This window comes from Telmatherina bonti, assembly GCF_933228915.1.
Source record: "Telmatherina bonti genome assembly, chromosome: 3".
In the NCBI taxonomy this organism is placed as follows: Eukaryota; Metazoa; Chordata; class Actinopteri; order Atheriniformes; family Telmatherinidae; genus Telmatherina; species Telmatherina bonti.
Genome location: NC_136621.1, coordinates 34092448 through 34118916, shown reverse-complemented (window position 1 = coordinate 34118916; position 26469 = coordinate 34092448). Strand labels below are relative to the sequence as shown.

At 40.0% G+C, this 26469-nt stretch overlaps 1 protein-coding gene across 2 annotated transcripts in view; it reads right to left on the bottom strand.

Moving 5' to 3' along the window:
- pax5 (paired box 5) overlaps positions 1–25459 on the bottom strand; it is a gene marked incomplete at both ends in the record, with an annotated part of 56133 nt that extends 30674 nt beyond the window's left edge. Inside the window, 5 exons of one of the 2 annotated variants that reach the window (XM_079238229.1) lie at positions 4091–4216; positions 6535–6599; positions 7196–7393; positions 11870–12035; positions 25414–25459. In XM_079238229.1, coding sequence (XP_079094355.1) covers positions 4091–4216; positions 6535–6599; positions 7196–7393; positions 11870–12035; positions 25414–25459 — 601 coding nt within the window. Of the gene's footprint in view, positions 1–4090; positions 4217–6534; positions 6600–7195; positions 7394–11869; positions 12036–19075; positions 19119–25413 lie in introns of those variants that run through there. The other variant, XM_079238230.1, reaches the window with a different exon arrangement.
- Between the last annotated feature and the right edge of the window lie 1010 nt (positions 25460–26469).

The following is a 26469-nucleotide window of genomic DNA, read 5'->3' as shown; positions in this document are numbered from 1 at the left end:
ATAAAATTTATATAAATTTGAGATAAACAGCATAAATAGGCTAATTTCATTCCACATGTACCCTAAAAAAGCACATTTTTAATTTATTTAATTTGATTCATGTGTTAATGAACATGAAACTTCCCAAGATGTTTTTTCCTCATAGTCATATGCAAAAACATGTCAAGAGTTCGACTGTATCTGATGAATAATATTTTTATTTTTAATTTTTTTATTTAACCTTTATTTCACCAGGAAAGTCCCATTGAGGTTAAGAAACTCTTTCTCAAGAGAATCTTGGCCAAGAGGCAGCAAGAGTTACAGGCAATTTACATGTTACCACAATATAGACGATATAGACATATAGACAAACATGACCTCCCAGATCTTATCCGACATAAAGATGCAACTAAACTGGTCAGATAACTGTTCCTTTGTCCCCAACTATAGTTACAACTCTAATCCTGACTGCAGATTTTGATTTGAAATCTGTCTAAATGTAAAAAAATAAATAAATAACATAAATAAATACACTGTCAATTACACATATACTGATCCTAAATGGCCTCTGTATGCTGTATTCTCATACGCTTCAATCTTGAAGCTGTTACCTTGCATATACTAGTAAAAATGCCTAAAATCTTTTGGCTTTCATTCATTTATTCATTATCCTAACTGCTTAATCCAATGAAGGGAAAGCTGGAGGCTATCCCATCAGTCTTTTGGGTGAAAGGCAGAGTACACCCTGGACAGCTCGCCAGTCCATTGCAAGTCCTCAGAATCTTTTGTCATTGCAGAAAAATTGTCCTTTAAGGCTTAAGCAGGATGTTAAAGAAAGCATATACATTAAAAATATCTACTATGTCGTGTATAGTCTACATATAGCAAAGGAGAACATGTTTTAAATGAAGAAAATGTGCCATTAGTTAGCTAATAGCACATAACAAAGTACAAAAATGTGAAAGCAGTGTGTTAATAACAAGGTCCAATCTCATTGCTTTCCATAGGAATTAAGAGGTACGTTGCAGCCTCTTCCAGCTAATCGTAATCGTTCATCAACAAGTGTGAGCGCCTCTATAAAAGTAGAACTTCTAGCAGTTTGTTGATCAGAAGCATCCGAGTGTAGATGAGATGTGGATGTGGGAGATGTGGGTGCCTTTATAGGATCAATAAAGTTGTTTTGAGTCTTGAGCAATGATAAAAGTATTTATTGTTACCCTGTCGTGGTTTAGACGTTTTTGTGTCTTTTTCCTGTTTTACTTTGTAGTTTCACTCCCCTGTGTATTAAAACCCAGCTCACCTGGTTTGATTTTCTGATTCATTTCACCAGTTTCTCGTTACTCCCTCAGTGTATTTATACTCTTTGGCTGTAAGTTTCATTTGTCAGATTATCCTGTGATATCTCTGTCCCTGTCTTCTGTTCATTTTAAGAATTAAATCTTGGTCCTGCATCTGATCTGCCTCACGCCTGTCTGTTGCTGCACACTCTCAAAAATAGAGGTACAAGATAAGGACATTTCTGTACCTATAGGTACATTTTAAAGAAATGTTCTCTCAAACGTACAATACTGGTCTTTAAGAGACCAGAAGCACACCTTCAGAGTACGAAAAAGGGTTCAAAGTGACATAAAGTACAAATTTGTACCATTTCGACCATAAGGGTACCTGCAGCATTGAAAAATGTAATGTTAATGGCTGTAATGTTACAAACTAGAGCAGAGTAAGTGATGACAGTAGTACTACTTAACAGTCATTTACTACACCAGACAATGAAGGTCAGATGCTGCAAACTAAGTGTATGGCTGGTCAGTATTTTGAGTTTTTGAAGATTATTTCTAGATTAAAGATAAGATAATATTGCTAATTGGCATGGACCAGGCCTAATCCTGTGAAAACATAAAAAACATAACTTGATAAGGTGAGGTTGAACTTGATAAGGTACAAAAATAGACCAGAACTGAAGGGTACAGAAATGTCTCTAAAAAGAGTACACCCCCAGCGACAAGCATTTGTACCTTTTTAGGTACAAGCTGGTACCTCTATTTTTGAGTGTGCAGCTGGTTCCCAACACATCTCCACTAACCGTGACATACTCATTAATCTGGGTAAAGTTATTCTGTCCAAAACTTTAGAGTCTATCATTCTGCACTGAAAAAGACAGTTGTCAACAGTTGCCAGTCTTCTGATGATTTCACACTGAGATTAGATCATATAATGATCTGAAATATGGAAAAGAAAAACCAAAGAGTATCATCGCAGGACTAACTCAGGTTAGTAAATCATCCATTTATTTTAAATGCCTGTTTTTTCCAGTGCAGGGTCACTGATATCAAGCCTTTCCTTGTTTCTACTAGACAAGACGCAGGGTTCATCCTGGACAGGCCACCAGTCCATTATAGTTGCTCGTATACGTTAAAAGTTTGACAGAAAAAGGCTTCTTTCATCTGCATCAAACAAGAGACTTCTGAAAGAGTGTTAAGACCAAAGTAGACACGTCTGGCAGCAGCAGAAAAAATCAAACACAGCACAAACATCTCATGAAAATGTCGGGCATGGCGGTGGAAGGGGGATGATTTGGACCTGGACATCTTGTTATCATTGAGTTGACTAAGAACTTCTGTGCGTACCAAAGAAAGATATGAAAACACATAAAAAACAGCTAAATATTTTCAGTACTTTTGCCAGGATGCCAACTTTTGTCATTAGTAAAGGAGTTGTCCACACATATCCTGCACATATACAGTTACATTTCACTCAAGTCTAAAACTAAAGAAGAAACCTTCACAATGTCTTTGTTCAGCCTTTATAAGTCACGCTTTGGTCGTGTTTTATCTGTTAGTCTCAGTTAATTGGGAAAAAAAATAAGATTTGTTTCTGCGGTGTGCATTTATTGGATCACTCACTTTCTGGATCTTTCCATGCTGCAAAACGAATGCAATAAGACTTTATTTCTTTATTTTTAAGAAAACTTTCCAAGAATGAGGAGCAGCTATTTTTGTCATTTTATTTGTTTTGTTTTATTATACTAATAAACAACTGCTAGCAAAAAATATTGTTTTTCACGTTTGTGCATGTATAAAATGAAAAATTAATTTACACACACAAGACCTGCTTTCAATGAGTTCTTCCGTCTCAAGGAATTTTCTGGATCTGACGTTTTTGGATTAAAATGAACACTTTAACCCTTCCAGCTGGAAATGAAAGTGTAAATTGTTCTAATTTTTTTATTTTGTCTCAGTGAAAAACTCCCACTTATTGAGATACAAACACTGTCACGCTCACATAGCGAAGAGAGCTTTGAGTAGCATATATGAATGTGTCTGTGTGTGTGTGTGTGTGTGTGTGTGTGTGTGTGTTAGGTTGCAAGATTTTGTGTTCCTCTGATGGGTAAATGGGGTGCATCGAGCATATCACGGTTCATCTGGTATTCACCTGGAACCTGCCGGAATGATTTGAAAATTCATCAGCAGTGGGAAAAGAAACCCGTACAGTATGTATGTGTGTATTAAAGTGAGTTGGTGTGTGTGTTTGTGAGTGTCTGTGAGACAGAAAACAAGTGTGAAGAAGAGAGAGAGAGAGAGAAGTAGCCTCTAGTGGCATTCTGTCACCCCCCTCCTCGCTCCAACATCTGGTCCTGTCTCATTTACCGCGGGAGACTGTCTGTGTGATGGCTTTTTAATGCCACTGACACTGCCACATACACACTCGTGACGCACACCCACATACAAAAGTATAAAGTACACGTGAGAGCGCGCTCTCACAACAAGACTTCTCCCACCCCTATCAGCATGCAACATTGATCCAGTATGACAGCATATATGATCAATAGTGCATGCATAAACTGGCTGCTCAGGTAGCCCCCCCAATGAAGCTGTGTTAGTAAACAAATGTGGATTTCTCAATGAAGACGTTTGGTCTACAACACACACACACAAGCACGCTCACATACATATGTCATCGATCTTCATGCGTTGAGTTTGTTATGTGGGTACGAAGAGGAGAGCATCTTCAAGTCGTCCATCTCCGCATCATATATTGTTTATGTGTTTATATTTATTATTGGGAGGGAAAAAAATCCATTTCCACCAGATCCACGGGGATAACTGCTCACCTTCATCCCTCTTCCTCTTGCCCACGTCAGCAGCTGAGCTGATTCCCAGGATGCCACTGATTGAGTACGAGGAGCCGGCTGAGTCGCTGGTCACGGCTGAAACTTGTGTGGCAGCCACGGACGTTGCTGCAGACAGATCACATGAAGAACACATCAAGAAATTAAATCACATATTCTGTTTTATTATCTCATTGGGATCACTTTGCCCTTTTGTTGATTTATGACATTAAAACAATAAAATAGCAACAACTGGTGTAAACAAACTTCATTGTGTGTGTTTTATGGCTGCACTTCTGTTACTGGGTTATATTTAAAGCTTTCTCTGTAAAAATCTTAAAAAGAAACGGGAACTTTAACAACTTTAAAACATGAAAACCTCAATCCCTCCTGCTAACATTTATTCCTTTGAGCTTCTTACTTAATAAAACTACAATATTTAAATCTAATCATCTGTTCTTACCCTTAACAAAGATACACTTCTGTCCTTCTCTAACCAGACCAGGGGAAAAAGGGAAAACACTGTCTGGTGTTGGTGTTTTGCTGCTTGATGTCTCCTCCTCTAATCTTTCCCCCCTGGAGGAGACAAGTTCCTCACCGGGCAATACAGCGACATACTTGTCACCGCTTCAGTGACACACTCACACACACACCCTGCAACCTCCTGACACACAATGACACATACAGTCACACACTCTTTGGTCCCTTATCTGTGCCCCTGTACACGGACGCTGCGGCTGAGTGACAGTATGGCATCCCAGGAGGGACAGAAAGGTGCAGCAACAGACATCCTAATCCTCTCTCCCAGCAGACCCCCCAAACACAGAAAGACGAGACCGAGGAGGGAATAAAAGAAAAGAAAAAAAAAACGGGAAGAAATAACAAACCGGGGGATCAAAGTCGCCTTCAGCCGTTACTCCTTCGCTAACGACAAGCAGAGTATAATGAATGCATATCCCTTCTTTTCCCATCACTTGATTTAGCACTTCAATTATCTGATTTTCCTTTCTCTTTCTTTTCACTCCTTTTTTTTTTTTTTTTTTTTTTATCAGAACGTAACGTTCTTATTCTGCAAATCCAAATGTTCAATTTTCCGCCTGGGAGTGGGACCCATTTATCTGTGTAATCTGTGAGCGTGCATGTGTGTGTGTGTGTGTGTGTGTGTGTGTGTGTGCATACATCTCAGTGTGCATGCATGTGGATGTATCTGGTAAATGTGAGTAAAAGGCAGGCATCAGAGAGCAGTGTGTGGAAATTAATTTAGATTAATAGACAATGTGCGATTATAAAGATAGGAGAGATACTGAAACACAATCCACTGCAAGAAAAAGTGAGGAAAAGAGATGAGGGATATCTATTTTTCTTTTCTTTTTTTTTTCTTTTTTTTGGTATCTAGCCAATTCAAAATATCAAAGAAAACACATTTTTATTTTTATGTAATGTTTTATGCATTTTGCAAGATGTGTCCATTGAAACCTACTCTGAACATTTACCCTAATCCTACCTACATCATCTATAATAATCCTAACTATGTCAGTCTTCTTCTGCATGCTCCAGACGGCGGATTGGATCAAAGTCAAGATTCAATGCAACTTGTTGGTTTTCCTTATTTAAACTATTTACAATGAACTGGTTTGAACTGATGTGTCTACTGGGATGACATTGTGAGGAAGTGGTGCGATACAAATAAAGCTGAATTGAATTGAATGATGAACAGGACTGAAAAAACAAAAACATGTTGTGGTGTCAAACAGAAGGTCATGAAAACAGGACTGAAATATAACCATCAAGTTTGAAGATATTTAATCAATAAATATGTGACAATGTGATCATCTGATCTTTTTTTTTTTAATAATTCTGTGCTGCAGAGATGCATGTTCTCAAACAAATATAACAAATGACTCTCTGCAGTCATAATCTCAAGGAAATGAACATTTCATCATGGTTTTTTTTTTAGTATTAAACTGTTTCTCAGTGACTTGTTTATTTCTGTTTTTATAGGATTTATTTAGATCGACTTGGTTTGAATCTGTAGTCTCATGTACTATTTCTGATCTTTCTTTTTTTTAATTTCCATTTAACAGTGTACTTCGTCATGTGTGACTAACATTTTCAAACTTCAACTCTGATTGATCACCTTCCTCACTTCTGTCATCTCATTGATCATCACACAACCCTCATGTTTTTCACTGCATTCATAAAAGAACTAAAAAAAAAACACTTATTCAGATAAAAAAAATGGACAAACATAATACAAACACCTCAAATTACTATCATTAGGGAGTAAACTGAGCGGCTTGAGCATCTCAACCATCCTGGATACAGAGTAGATGTAACATAGCTTACGTTGTTCAGCATATAGGCTTAGCATGAGGGGATTCAGACACATTTTTCCTGAGAATATTTGCTTCTTCACTTGGAAACAGGATTTTACGGCAGCGACCTACCTAAGTTATGAGCCGACACTGAGCCCGTCTGACCGGGCTGTTGCTGAACCTTAGTCCGAATGATCCTGCAGGAGGAGAGAGGAGATATTAGTGTGTGTGAAGTGGTTTGTGTGAGAGATTCTGAATGACAGAGAGAACATGACCGTCGTGGGAGCAAGATTGTGTGTGTGTGTGTGTGTGTGTTGTGTGAAGTGGCTGAGGCAGCCTGACATGGCAGAGGGGCCTCACACTTCCTGCTTGGCTGCTCATGCAAACCCTTTCTTCCTCTTTTCTTTCTCTTCCTTTCCTCCCCTTTTCCTCTCCTCTCATTTCCTTTCCTCTCTTTGCCTTTCTTTCCTTACCTTTTGTTTCTTTTTTCTTTCTTTACTCCCGCACACCTTTCTTCCCTTTTGTCTGCCCCTTTGGCTCACTCCTTCTCTCTCTTATTTCACCATCCCTCCCTCTTTTTCTGCCTCTATGCTCTGGGGAATGGCTTGTCATTGTACCATCGTGTTGAACCACTGAGCTGCAGCCACTTCATACATATGGAGACTGGGGGCCTCTTTGCAGTTCTCCTTTCCACTCCCACTCTGACAAACACTCGCACGTAAAACACAGTAATATTGCACGATGCTCTGTCTACACTCAATAACTGTTTTTACAGTTTGATACGGGAACGGACCTGTTGATGGAGCTGACGCTGGGGACGCTGTCGTTGTCACAAACTCTCTCGGCCAGGAGCCGATCCCTGATCTCCCAGGCAAACATGGTGGGGTTTTGGCGTTTGTAATCGGCGATCTTGTCGACCACTTTGGGTGTAGCAACCTTTGGTTTGGATCCCCCAATTACCCCGGGGCGAATACTGCCCGTTTCGTAGTACCTGTAGTCGAAGCATAGATGTTTATTCAGAGACAGATGCACAAACGAGAAGAGAAATTCTTCTGATTTAGTCTGTACTCTGTCACTCTGTGAATTTATATGCTGCTGCAACACATCATTAACCTTTTAAAGCCTGACACATGAAAAAATGGTAAGAAAAGTCCAAAATATTTAATGTGAATATGAGGTTTTACTTGACCTTTTAGCAAAATGTAACAAAACAACATTTTTGGGGGGAATATTTACCATTTATTACCACATGATATGTCAAAAATATTATATTGTAATCTTCTGCTTCCTGGTATTTATTAATGGGCAGAAGACAAGTATCAGATTGTGTTCAACAGGATTTTGAGCACCATAAAGTGATGCATAAAAACATCCTAAAAACTTGTGTATTAAATGTTTGGCTTTATAGGGAATAATGTGTTTCTCTTTTCTACATTTTGTGTTTTTTTTCTTACTCTCTTTTTTCTGACCCGTGGTTATCAGCATGACCATTCTGCCCAGTATCTACAGTATCTATCATGTTTAGCAGTCTTTTCTTCCCATCTTCCTCTCCTGTCAACGACAGTGGTCTCCTCATACCAACTGACAGAGGGAGATGGTCACACTTCCTTAAATCTGATCCTGACCGATGATTGTCCTCTTAGAAGAGTTTTCTCTCAACTCTTGGGGCTTCAGTTTTAGTTTCAGTTTGTACACAAAGCGCTTACTGCTGTGACTTTACTAGTAAATAAGTATTCCTGTAAGGTATTTAGGAACTTAAAATAAAAAAAGGGAGAATGTCAAACTTTTATCAAATTTGATTAAAAGACCAAAAAACAAACAAATAAAATGAGAATAGATTAAATTCTACTGAATTTATTTAAATGTCATTGAACTGAAATCAATTCAATTCACAATGCTAACATTAAATGCAGAAACCGAATGTTTTTCCATCTTACAATCCGTCACTGATGTTATGAAGAGAGGAATTTAACTCGATTTCAATCTTCTGCCAAACCTAACCATGTAGCTTTAGTTCATAATATCTAACAAGGAAAGTGTATATTTCCTAAACCTAAAGTAAACCAAAATAAACTGCTAACCATAGACTGTATATGTAAGATATGTACACAATATATATATATACATGGAAGATTTAAACAGTCTATGCTGCCAACACATGAAAAAACACAGACAGCATTTCTGATTTTTCCTCTCTTTCCGCTTTCCTAAGCCAATGTTTTCCGCAACATTCCTCAAAAACTTCACATGCCCTCTTCTTTTTGCCACCGACCCAAGTGGAAGAACAGCCTTGCAACTACTGCTGCAAATGCATTTCCTTTTTCATGAAAGAAATGTCATTAAAATGTATTTTTTCCACACAGAAGAAAGAAAGCAAAAGTAGTAAAATAAAAAAAAAGACAGTTTAGAAAAATGTTTTCTGTGGAGTTCGTTCAGACAAGAATGACATCAAACTATCATTTTATTAAGTCTCTTAAGACCAGATTTGTTGTTGTTGTTGTTGTTGTTGTTTTTAACAGTGCATCAAATGGTGATGGAAGAGCTGCTTTTTTTGGACATTTTCCCTGAGCGCTGCCTCCCTGCCAAACCCAGCGATAAGCAGCAACATGTAACATAACAACCTCTTTACTTCATCTCTTCTGGTGGCCGTTTGAGCAGGATTGCACTCCGCTTCAGCTCTTTTGGCTCTCCAGCAGAGGAATTACCTTTCCTGTGCAGCCAGGACCTCTTTATGGCTGAAACTCAAACTCTTCAGCCCAACAATCCACTCACACCTGGTTTATGTCTCATTTCTTAAAAAACACTCCTATCTGCATGTTTGGCAGTGCCTGCAAACAAGATTAAGAGTTATTGTTGAAATGACACATGTTCAGTGACTAAAATGAGTCACATTAAGTTGTTATTTTTCATAGTCCTGCTTCAGTTTGGTTTATAATATCTCTCCTGAGTCTTTATATAAGGGGAAAATAGTAATACAGACAATAGAAAACTTATTTATTGGACCATGTTTTTGCAGAGAAGAAAGTTTGTTAATTTTGTTCCCCATTGCTGATGTTATATTTGCAAATTCTTAAGCAAATCGGGAAATACCTGCTGATCCTTATGAATTAATTATTGTTTTTCTCATTTACTAGAATCAAGGGAGTAAAGTTTTCTGTTAATTTAAGAGTAAAAGAGTCAATTAGTATGCTTTTGGTATTTTTAATGTTGTTGTAGTACTTTATGTTTTGGCTGATTTGCCCAGTTCTCACTCTCAAAAGAAAACTTTGGTTTCAAAGGCATTTATAAATACAGCTGACCTAAAGGCTTTCCTGTTAGTCACATAACGTGCAGTTGGTCTGATTTAGGCTGGAGATACCGTGTCAAGCCAAATTGCTTAATGTGAGCATATCATCCAAAAACACCTGTGACAACACATTTCTAATGACTGACTCAATCTGGCTGCTGTTTTCTTATGCAATTTCACATTGTGACACAGAGTTGGGAAGATGATGCTGAGACACACACACGCACACACTCATAGAGATTCAGGCGTTTCGTGTCCACCGTGGCTATTTCATGAATGTATTTGCATCCAGAAGGGGCATGGGGGCAGGGGGTGGGAGGATGGCGAATGTGCTACACAGCTTGCAGAAAAAAGGGGGACGCAGTTGTGTGGATGCAAGCTGTCAGTCAGTCTTAAACCTGCTGCTCTCTCTCCACTGTACGGCAGAGTAATCCTTTCCGTGAAGATGTGAGTTGCTGTAAATGTGCGCTTCCTTGTCTTACTTTCTGTATGAGAGTGTGTGTGTGTGTGTGTGTGTGTGTGTGTGTGTGTGTGTGTGTGTGTGTGTGTGTGTGTGTGTCAGTGTGTTACGCATTTTGACTACTCACAGCTGGAGCATAAACACAGCTAAAGGAAAAACAATCTATTTTCTATTTAAATTATTCACAGCTGAATCATTGGTGAATAAACGAGCGTGGCTATTGATATCCAGTGCAACGATGAGCCTACACACACACACACACACACACACACACACACACACACAGGGTGGTAGAGTTGGTGTTTTTGTTCTGCTGGCACTAGAGAGACAGAGAGGAGAGGATAAAACAACCCTCCCTCCCTCTTTCCATCCCTCGATCCCCTCTCCTCCCCCCTAACGGTAACGCTTCAGTGAGTTGAACGGCCGGGAAAGGGGAGAGAGAAAGAGATAGAGAGGGGAAGACAGAAGAAAGGAGAGAGAAAGAGAGGCATGGGAGAACAATGAGCAACATATTTTTTGATATAGCTGAGGGTCGTTGCTGCTAATCCTTCCCCTCCGTCCCCACAAATGGTCTCTCTGTTTCTCATTCATTTCTCTTTTTGCCACACTCCTCTCCCTTAACGCGCCTTTTCCCTTTTGATTGTCTTTCTTGTTCTTGTCTTCTTCCATTCTCCATCTCACTCTTATATTTCTTCTTCTTCTGTTTTTATAGGAAGGTGGGTGGGGTGCAGAAATATGGTGCTACTTTCATTTTGATGCTAATTCCAAAAAGTGATGAATCTTTTTCCTTTTGTGCTCCTTTTTTCTCTGGAGGACGGAACGAGCGAAGATTTACTCTTGAATTTAGCTTTGAAAAGCCACAGAGAGGAAGAAAGACAGACAGACTGACAGACAGAGAGAAAAGGAGGGGTGAGGAGAGACAGAAATATTGAAAGGAGTTGGACAAGAAACACAGGATACAGAAAGGGCAGGGGAAGGTGAAAAGGTAAGAGGAGAGGATGAAGAACAGAGAGGAATAAGAAGCAGGGAAATAAAAGGCAAATGAAAACGAAGGCAGACATTCTTCTAAAAATGCAGCTTTTGCATGATGAGGAAATGAAAGAACATGTCAGAAGAGACAAACACTTTGCCAGCACAGAACCAAACCAAACCAAACCAGTGACCCAAAAGCGAAACAGAACTGTGACGTCATTTCTAGGAAGTTGCAGTGTTTCTAGAAACCATATACAGAATCTAAAGTTTCTCACGATGCCTTTTTTAAATCCTTCATGCATCTCTTGTCCTCCAGATGCAACAGAGAGGTCCACATTTGTGGCTGGAGGGGGTTGTTGGCATGCGTTCTGGGCTGTGAGACTCAAGTTCAGCTCTGTTGAGGCAGTGTTGATAGTTTTGCTCGAGACAACCTGGCTGTAATCTCTCCTAAGTTTCAGCTTGGTTTGATTAAGGACAGGAAGAAAAGAAATATCTTGTCATGCAGAACCCTGTACATTCCTTAAAACAATGCAGGAGTGGAATTATATGGATCGCTTGCTAAGAGAAGTTTGTTTCCTGCATGTTTTACTTTAAAGTTTATTGTTAAACTGCAAAATACTCAAATGTCAGCGACCAGCACGTAGTTTGACACATTCTACATCTCTGCCATCTGTCCAAATCGTGCCACTTCACAGTCTTCTGGGCAGCTGCTGCTACGCACATGCTGTAGGTGTTGGTGTGCCTTTTACCTGCCCAGTATCTTGCTGACACATCCATGGCTGACTCGCAGCTGACGTGAGATGTCACAGGGCCGAACACCTTGATGGGCGAGCTCTACTATTCGCTGTCGGACTACATCTGGGAGGGGTCTGCCATTCACAAACACACCTCCGAGCTGGTTCACCCCACCATGTCCTGGAAAGAAGACGTAGACACAGTCAGTGATGGATGTGCACTGGAGGAATATTATGGTTTGGTTCAAACCACAAAGAACGTAAAATACCATCAGGCTGAAACAGAAGCTGTAAATGTGACTATCATGCAAGTTGAAGAGGCAGAGATTGCAGTTTTAATAGTCTAAACATCCTAATTCTCTGTCCAAAGCTCTGCACTGGAATTTAGGATTACATTTTACATTTAAATGTCAGAAAATTGGATCAGCAAAAGAAATACAAACACACAGTAACTTCCAGTCCAGTCAGGATAATAAATCATGATGCAATAATAACTATGATAGCAACAATAAAAAGACAGACAACAGTTGTTTCAATAGGAAACCAACACAATATGTACACTAAAACCTTGTCGGGGTTAAGCTCCGTCCTTGAGCCGCTGCAGTCCATCCTATTTTCTCTGCATCAATACCACTTCATATATTTCCTCAACACCATTATGCTAGCATGTTGTTTGTTTCTCCCAGCCCAGAGTTGCCAAAGCTGCAATCTGGCATCAGCATCTCCCTTGAATCACAAACCAACGCTGAATACAAGAAATTGGACTGGCTGAACTGAATTAGCTATCTCAAATACATCTAATCTCACTCCAGCTTCTCATTTATCCTGCTCTGCATAATAATACCAGTCAGACCACAGCAAAGAGCAAACTTTGCCCATTTTCACCGGGGGCAGGCTAAGCAAAGATTTTGAGTAAATGAAGGGATTTCAATTAATTATTGACCAAGTCCTAGTCCTGGGCCCGTAGTGAAAGATACCACTAATATTCCCCCTGAGGGATGAGGCGATGAAAGTATAGCAGGAAATGGATAAAAGAGGAGAAGAATGATATACACTAGAGTAGAACAAAAGACAAGCATAATTGAATAACCCTGTGGAAGCGGGATTTTTCTGCACTGTTTCTAATTCTTGTGCTGTAGCGATGACCCTATGAAAATTATAGCCGCCTGTTAGAGAGCTGCAGGAGGAATTTCCATATTTAACTTACACATTTTGCCTAAACAGAAGCAACAAGGAAGTCGAGGCAATGCGGAGAAACCTGCTGTAAAGAAAAAGGGATTTCTAACTTATATATGACAGTTTGCTCCAACATGCACATATACTAGAATATACTACATATATACATACAGTAAATGAGATCCGCCAGATGAGTGTTAACCATCAACTAATAGAAACACTGTGTGTCAGCAGAAGCCTGTAAGTAACACTGCCTCTCCCTCCACTATATGTTTATACTGTATACATATTTGAATCTTACCAAAGGCAAAGAGTAAATCAACCAGAATTTCTCTACCATTTAATCCACTGGCTTTTGTATTACCATAGTGATTATGTCTTTAGGGAAAACACACACGCTCTCTCACACACACTAATCCTAGCTGTGGGGGTAATAGATTTTAAACACATAACCCCAGCAGGGATACCGCCCAAAACAGCACGCTGTCCCCCTGAACCAGTTCCTCTGTCCTCGTCTTCTCTTCATCAGCATAAGTTAAAAAATACCCACAAAAAACACACATAAAAAACACACTCGCACACACTTTCTCAGGCTAAAGCATAAGTAGGTCAATGGGCAGCACATGAATAAAGAAATCTGAATTCAAGCAAGCTTCCTTCTGTGAAATCGAAGAAAAAATATTTCCATTGTGGATGGTCAATCTCTTCCTTACTGCTTTATTTTTTTCCAGAGTGAAAAAGCCACATTATGCAGACAGCAGCTGTAACCGCACAATTTGAAAAGCAATCACCTTCTACAAAAGACAGCAATATAGAAAAAGAGTCATATCTGTGTGTGCGATGCTCCTGCGAGCTGGATTCAGCCAAGGCTCAGAGGCTAAACAGCATGAAATTTAACAACCAATATGAGCTTTAAGGACAATATCAGCCCATCAGCTTGCGTCAAAAGAGTTCAGCGTCTAATTTCATATTGCTCAAGCAAAGCAACAATCTGTGGAAGTTGTGCTGCCTGCAGCGGAGAGAAGAGCCCTGATGGTGTCAGCAGAATGACGTCATGTTTGTGGCGACAGACTCGTACAAAAAGAGAAACAACTTAACTGGAATCAAGACTTTTTAAAGACAGATTGGAGGGGAAAATCTAGATGATATTAAGATGTAAGATTGGAAAAATATTGGCTCCAACGTTTTTGAAATATGAAGCGTCAATATGAAGTATTTCTTCTTTAAAATCTGCCTCAGCCAAGTACCTCTCAAGCTCTGATTTAAAATCAATCCGGGTTGATTTAACATGCTTTACATTAAAACTTTAGTATGGCTGTAATATTTTATGGCAAACAATGCAATAAAATCATCAGTAATGAACAGATTAAAGAATGCAAGCTGCATTTTTTTTACATTTTTAATCTTTGTGGGTTTGTTTAAAGAGACACTATCAGTGGAGGAAGCAGTACATCATTAATGCAGACTATCACAACCTGTTTCCATCCCTGACATCAAGTTAAAGGCCACATGCTTCTCCTTTACTGTCTGTTTTGTATATTTGGTACCATGCACAGTGTTTCGTTAAGGGGCAACCCGCTGGCACCCTTTTTGATGTAAAAAAAAAACATTCCTCTTTACAATGTGCATCATATATAAAGCCAGTTTTACATGAATTTACCTGAAATAAGAGTTCACAAAGGATCTGGATGACACTTGTAGCCTCTATCCTCAGCTCCTCAGTTCAGAGGAGAAACTGCAGACTGGCATATTTTGCAACTTTAATCAGAAAGAAGGAGAACAACGTGCAACAAAGCTCCCCAGCTGCCTCCCAGTCAACACTCTGACCTCTAAACCAACAGGGTGTCTCTGAGCCCTTCAGTTTGTCTTATAAAGCAGCGATCCTCTTATTTACCATGACAGCTTCCTGTGACTTTACAGGAAGTCATCATCAAATCACTGCAAGTCCTGTTCACTCTCTGCACAGGGACCACACCAGAAAGAGCCCTCTGACCTACATGGACCAACTCAAGTCTTTAACAGTCTTGCACACCTTCTGTGAATGCTTTGAATAGTCGTATAGGGACATTATTCCTTCTCCAGTCTGTCCTTATTATTATTTCTTGAAACCACTCGGTGAATAAAAGCACAATTTCTGCAGGGACGTTTGTAGAAACCCACTGTGCAATGTCCTCCTCACCACAGGTATCTGAAGAGAAGACTCCCCTCCCCTTCACCCCACCATTCTGCCTCATTCTCAGATAAGAGTAAATGAAATGGTTCCTTTCACCCCTCCTATCTGGGCCAGGGCATGAAATACGCCTTGCTTTGTAAAGAGATGGAGAGGAATGACTTGTGACCTACAAAAACCTCCAGATAACTATTTATTCACTTATCTGTGTATTTACTGTTGGCATTAGGCGTTCAGACTCTCACCATTCTTGGAAACGGGATGGGGATTATGTGTTGGAAATTTATTTTCCAAACCTATAAATACTGATATGGGGGCAAACGCGAAAAAAAAAACCTACACATTCTATTAAAGTATTTGTTTATCAGTATAGCATGACTCCCTGAATAAGTCATACAAGTTTTTATTTTAAGCCTCTAGATGCCACGTTTTAATGGGCATTACTGGGAAATATAGTGCCTTAAGTAAGGTTTTAGTTGCTTACATTAAAAAAAAAACATCTTTTCTTTGTGGTCTGGATTCTAAATATATTTATCAGCGCTGATGTTGCCTCACAGCTGGGTGAATTTGTCCTACTGACCAAACAAATTAACCAATTGCTTCCAGAAATTCAATCAACATGGGCCAGCTCTGGAGGTGTTGTTGCAAATTAGACACAAAGATTTTTTTTTTCCCCCAAATTAAAGGTCTGGGCTTTTAAGTGTCTTTGTAAAAATAAATAAATAAATAAAAACATTTTTAAAAGCTGTGGTGTCTTTGGAGGGAGCAAAGTGTTGGCAGAGGCAGCAGCTTCATTGTCATCCTGCTGAATCAGAGAGGGACAAGACAGCCAAGGGACTGGCGGTCATTATGCATCCCTGTTGTATTTTATTTATTTACCCTCTATAAGAGCTGACTTGAGAGCCCAGCACCTCCTTAAATGTTTGATTGATTCGCTGTTTCCGGGAGGAGAAAAAAAAACTGAGATAAAGCAGAATATATTGGAGCTCCCCCATCCAGAAAATAAGCTCTATTAGTCTCTCTCTGTCTGTGGTTGTTTTTTTTGTTTTTTTTTTCTCCTACATTCCTCAGTGTCCCTCTCTTCCCTGCTCTCTCTGTCCACCAAAAACTCTTCCTCTCTGCCTCTCATCTCCCATTTGGCTCGTCACGGCCTGGCGCTTCAAAAATAAAGCAGAAAAAAGAGAAGTCGCAAACTAAACGCCACCGGTTTCTCTCAATATGCGCAATCCTGGATGAAGGGAGGAAAAATAATACGAGAAAGGGGAATCTATAAATTACTTTTGAAAGAAAGCAGTTTAGGAAAGTTGCCCGCATGAATACAAATTCAATAAATTTCCCCGAGCAAACAGCAAATAGATAGACATGCAGACGTGCAGGAGTTTCAGACCTACACTGTTTTTTTTATTTTGTTTTTTTTAATATATATATATATATATATATTTTGTTGCAGATTTCTTTTTTTTAATGTCATGTTTTTTTAAACAATAGAATAAGTTTTAATGTGATACTTCAGAGTTAACGTCGTATTAATTAAAACAGTTTATAAAAAAAAAAAAATCGAAGATGAAGTGATAAAGTTTAACCCGGTTTGGTTAAGATCAATACTTTTATTTATTAACTTAAATATTTTCGCTGCACAGTTTATTTGAGTCATTTGAGTCAGATTTTTGTTTTCTTACAACTCGAGGATAACGAAGGTAGGCCACAGGCTGGCCTACTTAATATTCAGCATGCCTCTATTTCCATTACAATGTGTGATTATGAAATGCAGCTCATTATCATCACAATTACCTGGAATAGATTTTTTTAAATATCCCCTATACAGCCAAAACTCTAAAGTTGAATCTGCCCCACAAGCTATAAAATGTTGTATTTATAGCAACGTTTTGGGCATTAATAAAAACATTTATTAATTGAGATAGTAAAAAAAAAAAAAAAGAAAAAAAAAAGTCAAGAATAAAAACAAAAGAGGTCAATTAATCTGACAGATTGATAAAAACAGCGTTAAAATGTCCTTTTAGGGCCACGTCTAAGCTTATGTAAAAACTCATTATAACCCCTACCACACACACACACACACACACACTGCACGCTATTTCCTGCTGATGTGAACTCTAGGCCGTTTTATGTGCACGAACCACACAGTCTTATGCACGCATAAAGGGGCACGGTGCAAACTCACACAGCATTTCCACGCGTCACACTCGATTCACTCCAACCTCTGTGTGTGTGTGTGTGTGTGTGTGTGTGTGTGTGTGTGTGTGTGTGTGTGTGTGTGTGTGTGTGTGTGTGTGTGTGTCTTCCTCTGACATTTTTTAGGTGTAATCGTTTTAAAGCGTCTCCGCGCTTTGACATATATAACTTTAGCTCCGCTGTTACCTGCAGACCCGCGGATCACTGGCTTTGCTCAAACGGCAAGGAAGAGGAAACATGATTCGTTCTAGCTTTTAGATAAGTGTGTGTGTGTGTGTGTGTGTGTGTGTGTGTGTGTGTGTGTGTTATCCCCCTGCAGGATGAAACACAATGGGAACCTTTCTGTCAGTCACATAAAACAGATTTTCATGGGACTAAACTGCGACAATCTGCTATAAAAAGAGACTTTAAGTTTTAAAGACAAAAACAAAATATAGCCTAATTATGCTCAAACATGTATATGCTTTTAATATGATGATGATTAATTATTTATTTATTTAAAAAAAAAAAAAGAATGTATTGTAATTTGGGCCTCCGCAGTAATTCTGACTGAAATTATTGCAGTAATTTCAGTTTTGCGCAGGTTTTGGACTTTTTACGTCATCCCATAACTTTCCTTTAAAATCTACTGCTTTATATTACATGTATGGTACATGTAGGAGTTATTTTACTTTCTGTTGGTCTAAGAGAAGGATTGCAGTGAGAGGTAGTCAGACTTTGGAGGGGTAAAGAGGAAAGTCCGCCATGTCACGTCTCAGCGCCCAGGTTGCTTCCCTCCCATTTAAAAAGCCTCTCCTACACGCAGCAGCTGCTCTGCTGAAGTGTCCTTGAGCAAGAGCCAAGCTGTGAGTTGAACCTGTGTGAGCTTTGACCTGTGTCTGATAGCACGACATTTATTTGTTTGTTTATTTAAACAGAAAACTGAGCAGAGCTCTGCTTTTTAGACCTATAAGATAGAGTGCGAGTCAGCCTAACTTCGTTAAGTGCAGAAACACTATCAGGTTGTGGATCAAGTTCAGCTTTTAGTCATGCTTTGTTACCCCACTGGGTCCCTCTTTCTTTCCCTCCCTCTCGGTGACCCCTGCACCCTCTCTCCAAACCTCGAAACACAGCGAAGGTAACAACCAATCCAACACAACGCAGGCCACAGAGCAGACAACATTTCACCGCTTGATTTACAAGAAATCATCTCAGCATTCTCCAAAGCCAAAAAACAAAATACCTGGATCTCCTACATGCATGCGCGCGAGTTGCCGTGAATGACAGTAAAAAGCAAAAACAAGACATAAGATGAACTATTAGCACATTGGCGAGCTGAACACAATCAAACACAACATTTTATTGCCACCAAAAGATTTCTATTTTGAATTGTTTAGAAAGAAAAAAAAAGTGCAGACATGCTTTGTGGTCATTATCATATTCACTACAAATTTACAACAAATAAATCACTTTTCATTTTCAACACTTTAAAATACAACTAAATGCTTTTATTTATTGCGTTATTTTTTTATATATATATTTAAGTTAAAAACAAACTCTTAGACACAAATTCAACCAGATTTGTGCAGACTGCGGTGCTGTTGCGGATGCTTGTGTTGGAACTGTTTGCATAGTTGGTGGTCTGGGTGTTCAGGGCAGCTGGGATCATGCAGATGAAGGAAATTATGAGCATATTAACTTACTGTGCATCGCCGCAAACGGGTCGTGCTTACAGTGAATCTCCATCGGTAGGGAGGTGTTGGGGGGCGGTAGAAGCAACAAGGTCTCACTTAAAAAATGTCACCCGCCGGTTTATAGTCCAGTGAAGAGAGATTTCTTATTTTCTAACTTGAGGGGGGGGGGGGACTTTCAGAGATTTATATGTTGATGCTTTGATTTAAAAAAAAAAAGAAAAAGATATTTTTCTTTTTTTTTTTTAAAAAAAAAAAGGGGGGGGGGGGGGGGGTATGTGGAAGAACAGGGGGGGTGAGAGAAAGGATCAGCGTCCAAAGTAACCTATCAAAGATGGGCCCCCTTCTCATGAGGACGGGACACAACAGAAGATCTGTTCTGGTGTGTCCGAAACCAGAGGACGAGAGCGGCAGTGAAAGAGCTCATTCCTTCAGCGGTGCGTCAACGCCGACTTGCGCCAGTCCCAGGACTCCAAAACCGAAAAGTTTAGAGGAAAAAAAAAACCCAAAAAAATGAAGGTTAATAATAAAATATGCAGACCAAACAAAGTAGCCTCCCCTCCTTTCTCTCCTTCTCGGTTCACTGGCCTTGACCCCCTGAACTACACTGATGGCTGAACCCTCTCTTCTCAGTCTCTGTGTAAATATGCAAAATTACAAAAGAAAAAATTAAAAGAAAAAGAAAGTGTGAAAGAAAAAAATCGTTACAGATCCACTGCGGGGGGGATTTCTTTCCCAGGTTGTCCTCTGCACATTTTTTCTCTTCATATATCGTCTTTGGCAGTTGCTTTCACATCAACACTTGGTTATCTCCCATCAATACAGCGAGTGAGAACGAACAGAAGCCCGCATCCTGAAGTGCCATATTCCACCGTCCCGGGGGGAAAAAAAGGAAAACAAGTCAGAAAAAATTAGAAATTTGCGCAGCAGATAAATTAAAGATAAAAAAAAAACCACTCTGGGGTAAGTAAAATCAGCTGGAGCTGTTTGGTGTGGACAAAAAGCAGTTTGTTGCGCTCCTCGCTCCACAAACTGACTCCCGGTTTAAAGATGGGGGGGGGAAAGTGAGTTGGAGACGAATTTCCTCGCGCTAGAAAAAGGAGACAGTCCAGTCCAAAATTTAAAAGCTACTTTCTCAGCACTCCCTCTTGAAGACAGAAAACACTGCGATGTAAATGTGTTCACAAACGGGGCGTCTTTAACTATAGGATGAAAAGCTGCCCGCGCGCAGCTTCCACGGTGGCGCACGGCGTGTTTCAGGACCTGCTCTCGTGCGGACAGCGCCCGCGCTCACAACCCCCTGGAACCCTTACCTACACGCGCCGGCCAGCTGCCCGTCACTCACAAGGAAGCCAGCCAATCACAATGCGGAAGCTGCTCCTACGTCACCGCCAAGCTTAGATAGGATCGGGCGGGGGAGGAATCTGATTGGTTGAAGAGAATCCCGTGGGCCAATGACGCGCCTCATGTATTGTCCATCCACCAATCAGGAAGCTCGGCGAAGCGACGGCTGGCTCAGGGAGTAGGTGATCATATGTTTAATTTCAATTAACGAAGTATAAAAACCTAATGCCTTTATAGCGAATTGCGCTCAATTTATTCATGTCAATATTAAATGGCTAATTAATTGAGTATTACTAAAAAATGAGGATTAGTTGCAGCAAGGCTTTATAAATGAGGTAATGCTCAAGAACTCAAGCAATTGTCCATCTTTTAGAGTTAGCCAAAGGAATAAAAACGGGGGGGGGGGATAAAAAGGTCCAGTTTAGCTAAACGATTTCAGGTTAATGTCTACTTTTCTAGCATGCAGGCCTACAGGAATATAGGAGTAGCCATTGTGACAATTGACCCTGGAAAATGTTCTTTATTCTTTATTTCCTTCTTTCTTAGTGCTATGAATCTTTAGCTTGGGGGAACTCGGATGAAAACATATGAAGCATGCATTCTCCTCTCATTACCTAATTGATTGCGGATCCAAACGTATGTTGTTTTTAATGAAATGCAATTGGCGAGCTCCGCATTCACGCTCCAAACAGAGAGAGAGGGGGGGGGGGGGGGGGGGGTTCAATACATATTCATCCCACCTGATTTGAGCGGGCATATCAAAGCCTCACCCCTGCAATATCATCCACACAAATCGCCTAAAGCATGAGCCAAATTAAAAAGTGTTATTTCCCTTCTTCTACTTTCTAGACATTTAATCATTTCTCTTGCATTTACAGGCCTCTGTACACATTAAGATGCATTTAGAGCCACGCGGAAGGAATAATTACACCATTTCCCCTCTGCAGCCATAAGTGCAATTAAACATTCACCATAGATGTTACGTTTATATATCAAACAACAGCTATAATAATATGTGTATATCTATGTGTTTTTTCTTAAGTTTGTCTACTTTTGAGGGTTTATCCTCTAAAGAGAGAAGTGTTTGATGTACCTCAAGGCGATGGATCTGCTGCTGAAAAGGTCAGCCTATCACAATATTGAGTTGATTTAAAATCTCATATTTATATTTAATTTTTTTTCCTCTAAATTATTAGTGGTGCCTTTCCTTTCTCACTTTTATGCTTTCATAATCCAGAGATGGGTCGTTTTGAATGGCACGAGAGAACTTTTTAATATACAAATGCAGCAAAGCGCAACCCGCACGCGCAGAGGTTATTGGAAAGCTGTTGCAGAAACATAAACGCAGTCTTCTGTTTAAAATTACGCTGGAAAATTGGAAGGTTTTGCTTTTCTTGCCAAGTATTTTAAGGAAGTTTCCTAACCACAAGGGGGCGTGCAGTCTTGGTCAGTGCACCCCCCCCAAACCCCCATTCACACGCAAGAGCACACATAAAAACACAAGTGGACATGGACAACAACAAACAAGCGTGGACTTGGGAGAAGTGTTTGACGTCCAGCGGGAGAGTGGGGCTAAAACATGTGAAAATGTGACTCTGGAAACACATGAACCCACAACAAATTCAGTGTCTTCATGTAGAGCAGCTTTGGCTCCTTTGTTTTTTTGTTCTCAGCAAAGTCTTCAGCATTTGGTTTCACGAATCTTCATTGATCTCCTCTCTTTTAATCCACTGACAGTAAACCCTGTTTTCCAAAAATCACACTAATCCTCCTTCATATTTCACATCTTCTCATTGAGGATTCATCTACTAGGCCTAAAAGGCTTCATGCAAACCCGACTGGCACCAAACCAACCTCCTTTTTTCTTTTGTGGTTAGAAATAATAACAATAAAAAAAAACGACTAAATTAGTAGGGATGCTATGACAATGAAACATTTATAGATTAATGCTGCATTTGTTCCTTAGGCCATTGAGGTGTGAACATGAAGAAAATTACCCAGAGCAAACAATTAGTCAATATAAAGACCGAGTTGGAGACAACAGCGTAAAATAAGGATCTCTTGGCTACTTCTCATTTTTAAACACATGACCAAAATTATTTATTTAAATATATATTTTGGTTTTGCTTTCACATCCTTATGAATCATTTAAAATAAATAATTATTTGCAGCAGCAAAGCAGGGAAGAGACAGAAAAGCAGAACATGATACTGTGTGCTGATTGCAGCCAGTGTGTTTTTATTTACTCGCCACAGAAGTCAATTGCAGCTCTTGCTGTTGTCTCTCTGATTTGCAAACTAAATACATAAGCAATTAAAAAAAAATCCAAACACAATCAACCATGTATACAAATTGTTGTTGCTTTAGGGGTTGAAATTTGGAGAAAACTTCCATCAGGGTAGGACGACTTTAATCCGGGGATCCAAAGCCATTACCATATTTCATTACCTCTCCAGTGCTGGAAATGGGAGGATGGGAGGGTGCTGCAGAAGGAGCAAGAGGGTTTGTAGCTATACTTTTTTCAACATTGGTAAGAATGTTGAGTAGTGATAATCATGTGGAGGCAAATTGAAGTCAGTGTTGTTTAAATGTTGCCTCTCTCTTTCTCTTTCCTTCCCCTTTCCCTCCACCCTCCATGAAAGCTTCGCCTGTTTAGCTTTTTTTTTCTTCTATCCACCCGAGCCACCAAACGAAAAAGCAATGAAAAATTAATAGCGCATGTTAACTGCACCAGCTCGTTTATTACACGCCTGCTGACTGTAAACATAATGAGAAAGCACCCGTATCTCTTCTTAAGTTGTCATTTGCTTATAAAACATTTTTTTAAAAAGTCATAACTAATAAATAAAATATATGGACTGGGGAAAAGGTAAACCACAATAACTGATACTCCCATCCGCAGGCCTCATCATGCGGACTTATTTGTGATCCTTTTTATATGTCTGTCACCTGTCAGGTGGACTATAAGGTCACAGTATTACCCTACGTCATGCGTCAGCCTGTCTGATGGGCGCGAGGTCAAAACGTCAATGCCCTATGAGGTCACCTCCCTCTCCTTCCCCTCTTCCTTCATGCTCCTTTTTCTCTTCATATTTTGCGCTGACACATCAGAATCTGCATTTGGTAAATTCCTTGGAGAGTTTAGAGAATCTTTAGCAAAACCTTCTACATGAAAGAAAATCGAATTCATTTGAAAAATGTGCTGAATGAAGCCTCAATAATCAGGAATGGAGTCAGTTTGGTCTTTAGATACGAAAGAAACTGGTTCTTATGTGGAACTAACTGTGTCTATTAACATAAGGGGAATAAACCGTATTGCTGATAGCACAAGAGAAAGATTCAAATAAAAAATAATCCTATTTGGGTTTAAAATCAAATGTTTCTATCAAGAAGAAGAGAAAATTCTAATAGAATTAATTGGAGATCATTTAATAACATTAGCTGAAAATGGCGACAGCTAATGTAGAACAACTAAAATGAAATAAATAAATAAATAATTTTTAAAAATTAAAAAAAAAAAAAAAGAGGATCTACCCATTTTTACGCACCGTCATGCGGGGCGCGAGGAGATGGACTCAGACCAGATTCACTCTCACTGATTGTGTTTTTGTACCCCAAGCACGTTTTAAAGTGAGAGGAGATGGAGAGGCCGTAAAGGCCCTGGGCCCTTATGACTTTTTACATCATGCAGAGGAGGGCCTCCTTTAAATCCTGATTTCCTCGGTGGTTAAAAGGTCATTATCCAGCTGACACAAATCTAACTATTTCCACCGTTTGTCAGAGGTTAGGTCCACTTAACACGCACAAAAAAAAATCCACAAAGAAGGCGTTATTTGTCTTAAAGGCATCTGGCAACATTTTGGTGACACATGTCTCTAGAAGATAAGCCTTCTTCAATCATATTTGAGACGATTCCTCTTCACTGTTTTCAAATGGAATAATCTACAGTGGATCCTTATGAATACATTTCCTATGCATGCATTTCTTTTGAGCAAACAGGTAAATGACTAAAGCTAGATTTATTTGGTTGTGTTGTGGGAAAAACGCAGCATGAAGCGCAATCCGCGCTGGAAGAGGCTGATCACCTGCCCACAGTTTCTTAATGACAAACGACGTTTTATCAATGCAGACACCGCGGGCAGCAATATGAAATGATGTGATATCCATTGGGTGCCATAACAAGGTCGATGGTCTGATCCATTGCTGCACTAGACCCCGCTGCTTTATGAATAGGCCTATTTAACATTAACCTGTTGAATAAAATCACAGAGAAAGCAGGAAAAAGTCCACATCAAGCTTAACTTAAAAAAAAAAAAAAACTTTAAAAACAAACCTAAACTTAGCAACTCACAAGAGTCACACCAGGCCACCTCAACGTGGGATACATCTAAAGAGATTTAAGAGGAAAAAAAAAGAATAATAATATCCTAAGCAGTCTTCCACAGGTGATGAACAACACGTGGAGCAGAGCTGAAGCAACAAAAACTGTAACTTCATCTAGTATTGCTCCTAAACCAACGTTTTTTCACAAAAGGAAATTAAAGTTGCTCAATGCGCCCGTTTCAATCTTTGCCCCGTTAACAAAGCTTTAAAAAAAAGTTTGCTAACAGACTTTTCTAATCAAACACAACAGACTTTGACGGCTGTCCAACAAAGTGACAAACTTCAGGTTGAACAAGGAAAACGTGGAATCAGAACAACCTAAATTTCCACCTGCGACATCCTGCAGCGATTCCAGTTTTTCTCCTTCACTTGAGAATACTTCAGAAAACTTTGTAACATACTCAGAACAAATACAGTCTGGTAAAACGCAAATGCTTCACAAAACGCAACAAACATCTTTAAAAAAAAAAAAAGACTCTCATAACATACATTTAGGAGTTTCCATGAACAAAAAAGATCATTTGAAATCTAAGTTTTTGAAAAAGAGGGGGGGAAAGAACCCTCCTCATAAAAGTAGAAAAGTCCTGATTAAAGACAAATCTAAAGAAGCTGTGTGATCCTACCTGCTCTCCCGAGTCGAAGTGCAGGACTCTTGGGCCCCTGGTCCATGTTACCCGGTTAGAACAGGGGGAGGCGATGGAGGGAGGAAAAAAGGGGAAAGAACAAAAAACTTTTTTCCAGTGTTTCCCTCTCTTCCCCCCTCTCTCTCTCTCTCGCTCTCTCTCTCTCTCTCTGGCACTCTTCCCTCTTTCCCTCTCTTTTTTTCCCCCCCTTTCGTCCTACAGTACTTTTGGGGCGACTTGTAGGTTGAAATAATTCGACCCTTCCGCTCCCTATTGCACTCCCTGCAAGTGCTCAGTCAGCTGCAACTAAACGCTTTAGGTGGAAAAAAGGCTTCGGGGGGAAGCGTGAAATGATCACGCCGAGTAAAAAGAGCCGCGCTCTCAATGTGCGCTCATGTCCTGTTCCTTTCCTGCACGAGCTCTCACACGCGAATGAAACGCGTGCACGCGCTCGCGTGTCCACGCACATACACACATACACGCAAGATGCAACCTCCACCCTTCCCTGCAGGACCGCGCCCCCCACCCTCCTGTCCCCCTCCCCACTTGCATCTGTTACCAAGTTCCACTTTAGTAAACTTTCCCGCCCCCGCTCTCCCTCTCCCTCTTTTTGTCAGATTCATTTCCTCTGGCACACACATCCCTGACAGCTTAGCGGTTGGTGGGCAACATGAAACGGTGTGCGTAAAACACGTGCAGGGTTTGTTCTCGTTTCATTCAGTTAAAAAGAAGAGAAACTCTCTTTTAAAGTGATTTTTTTTAATGTCTTCTCCGCTTGTTGCAAAATGAGCTGTTACAAGAGTTTCTCCAGACTTCTAACCTCCTCTGACAGCACACACCTGTTACGCACGGAGCGCTTTACGCACAGAGCGCAGCGTGTGGCGCAGGTGCAACACGCCGAGTTACTACGTGAACCTCACCGCCCTGCAGAGGGAAATACAGCTCTCTCACCCTACGTGCACTGTGCGCGGGGTGTTTGTTACAAAACGAATAGTTCCGGTCCTCAGCTCCGATTGTCTGCAGGCGCACACCTGTGAGCGCACATTTAATTTAAAT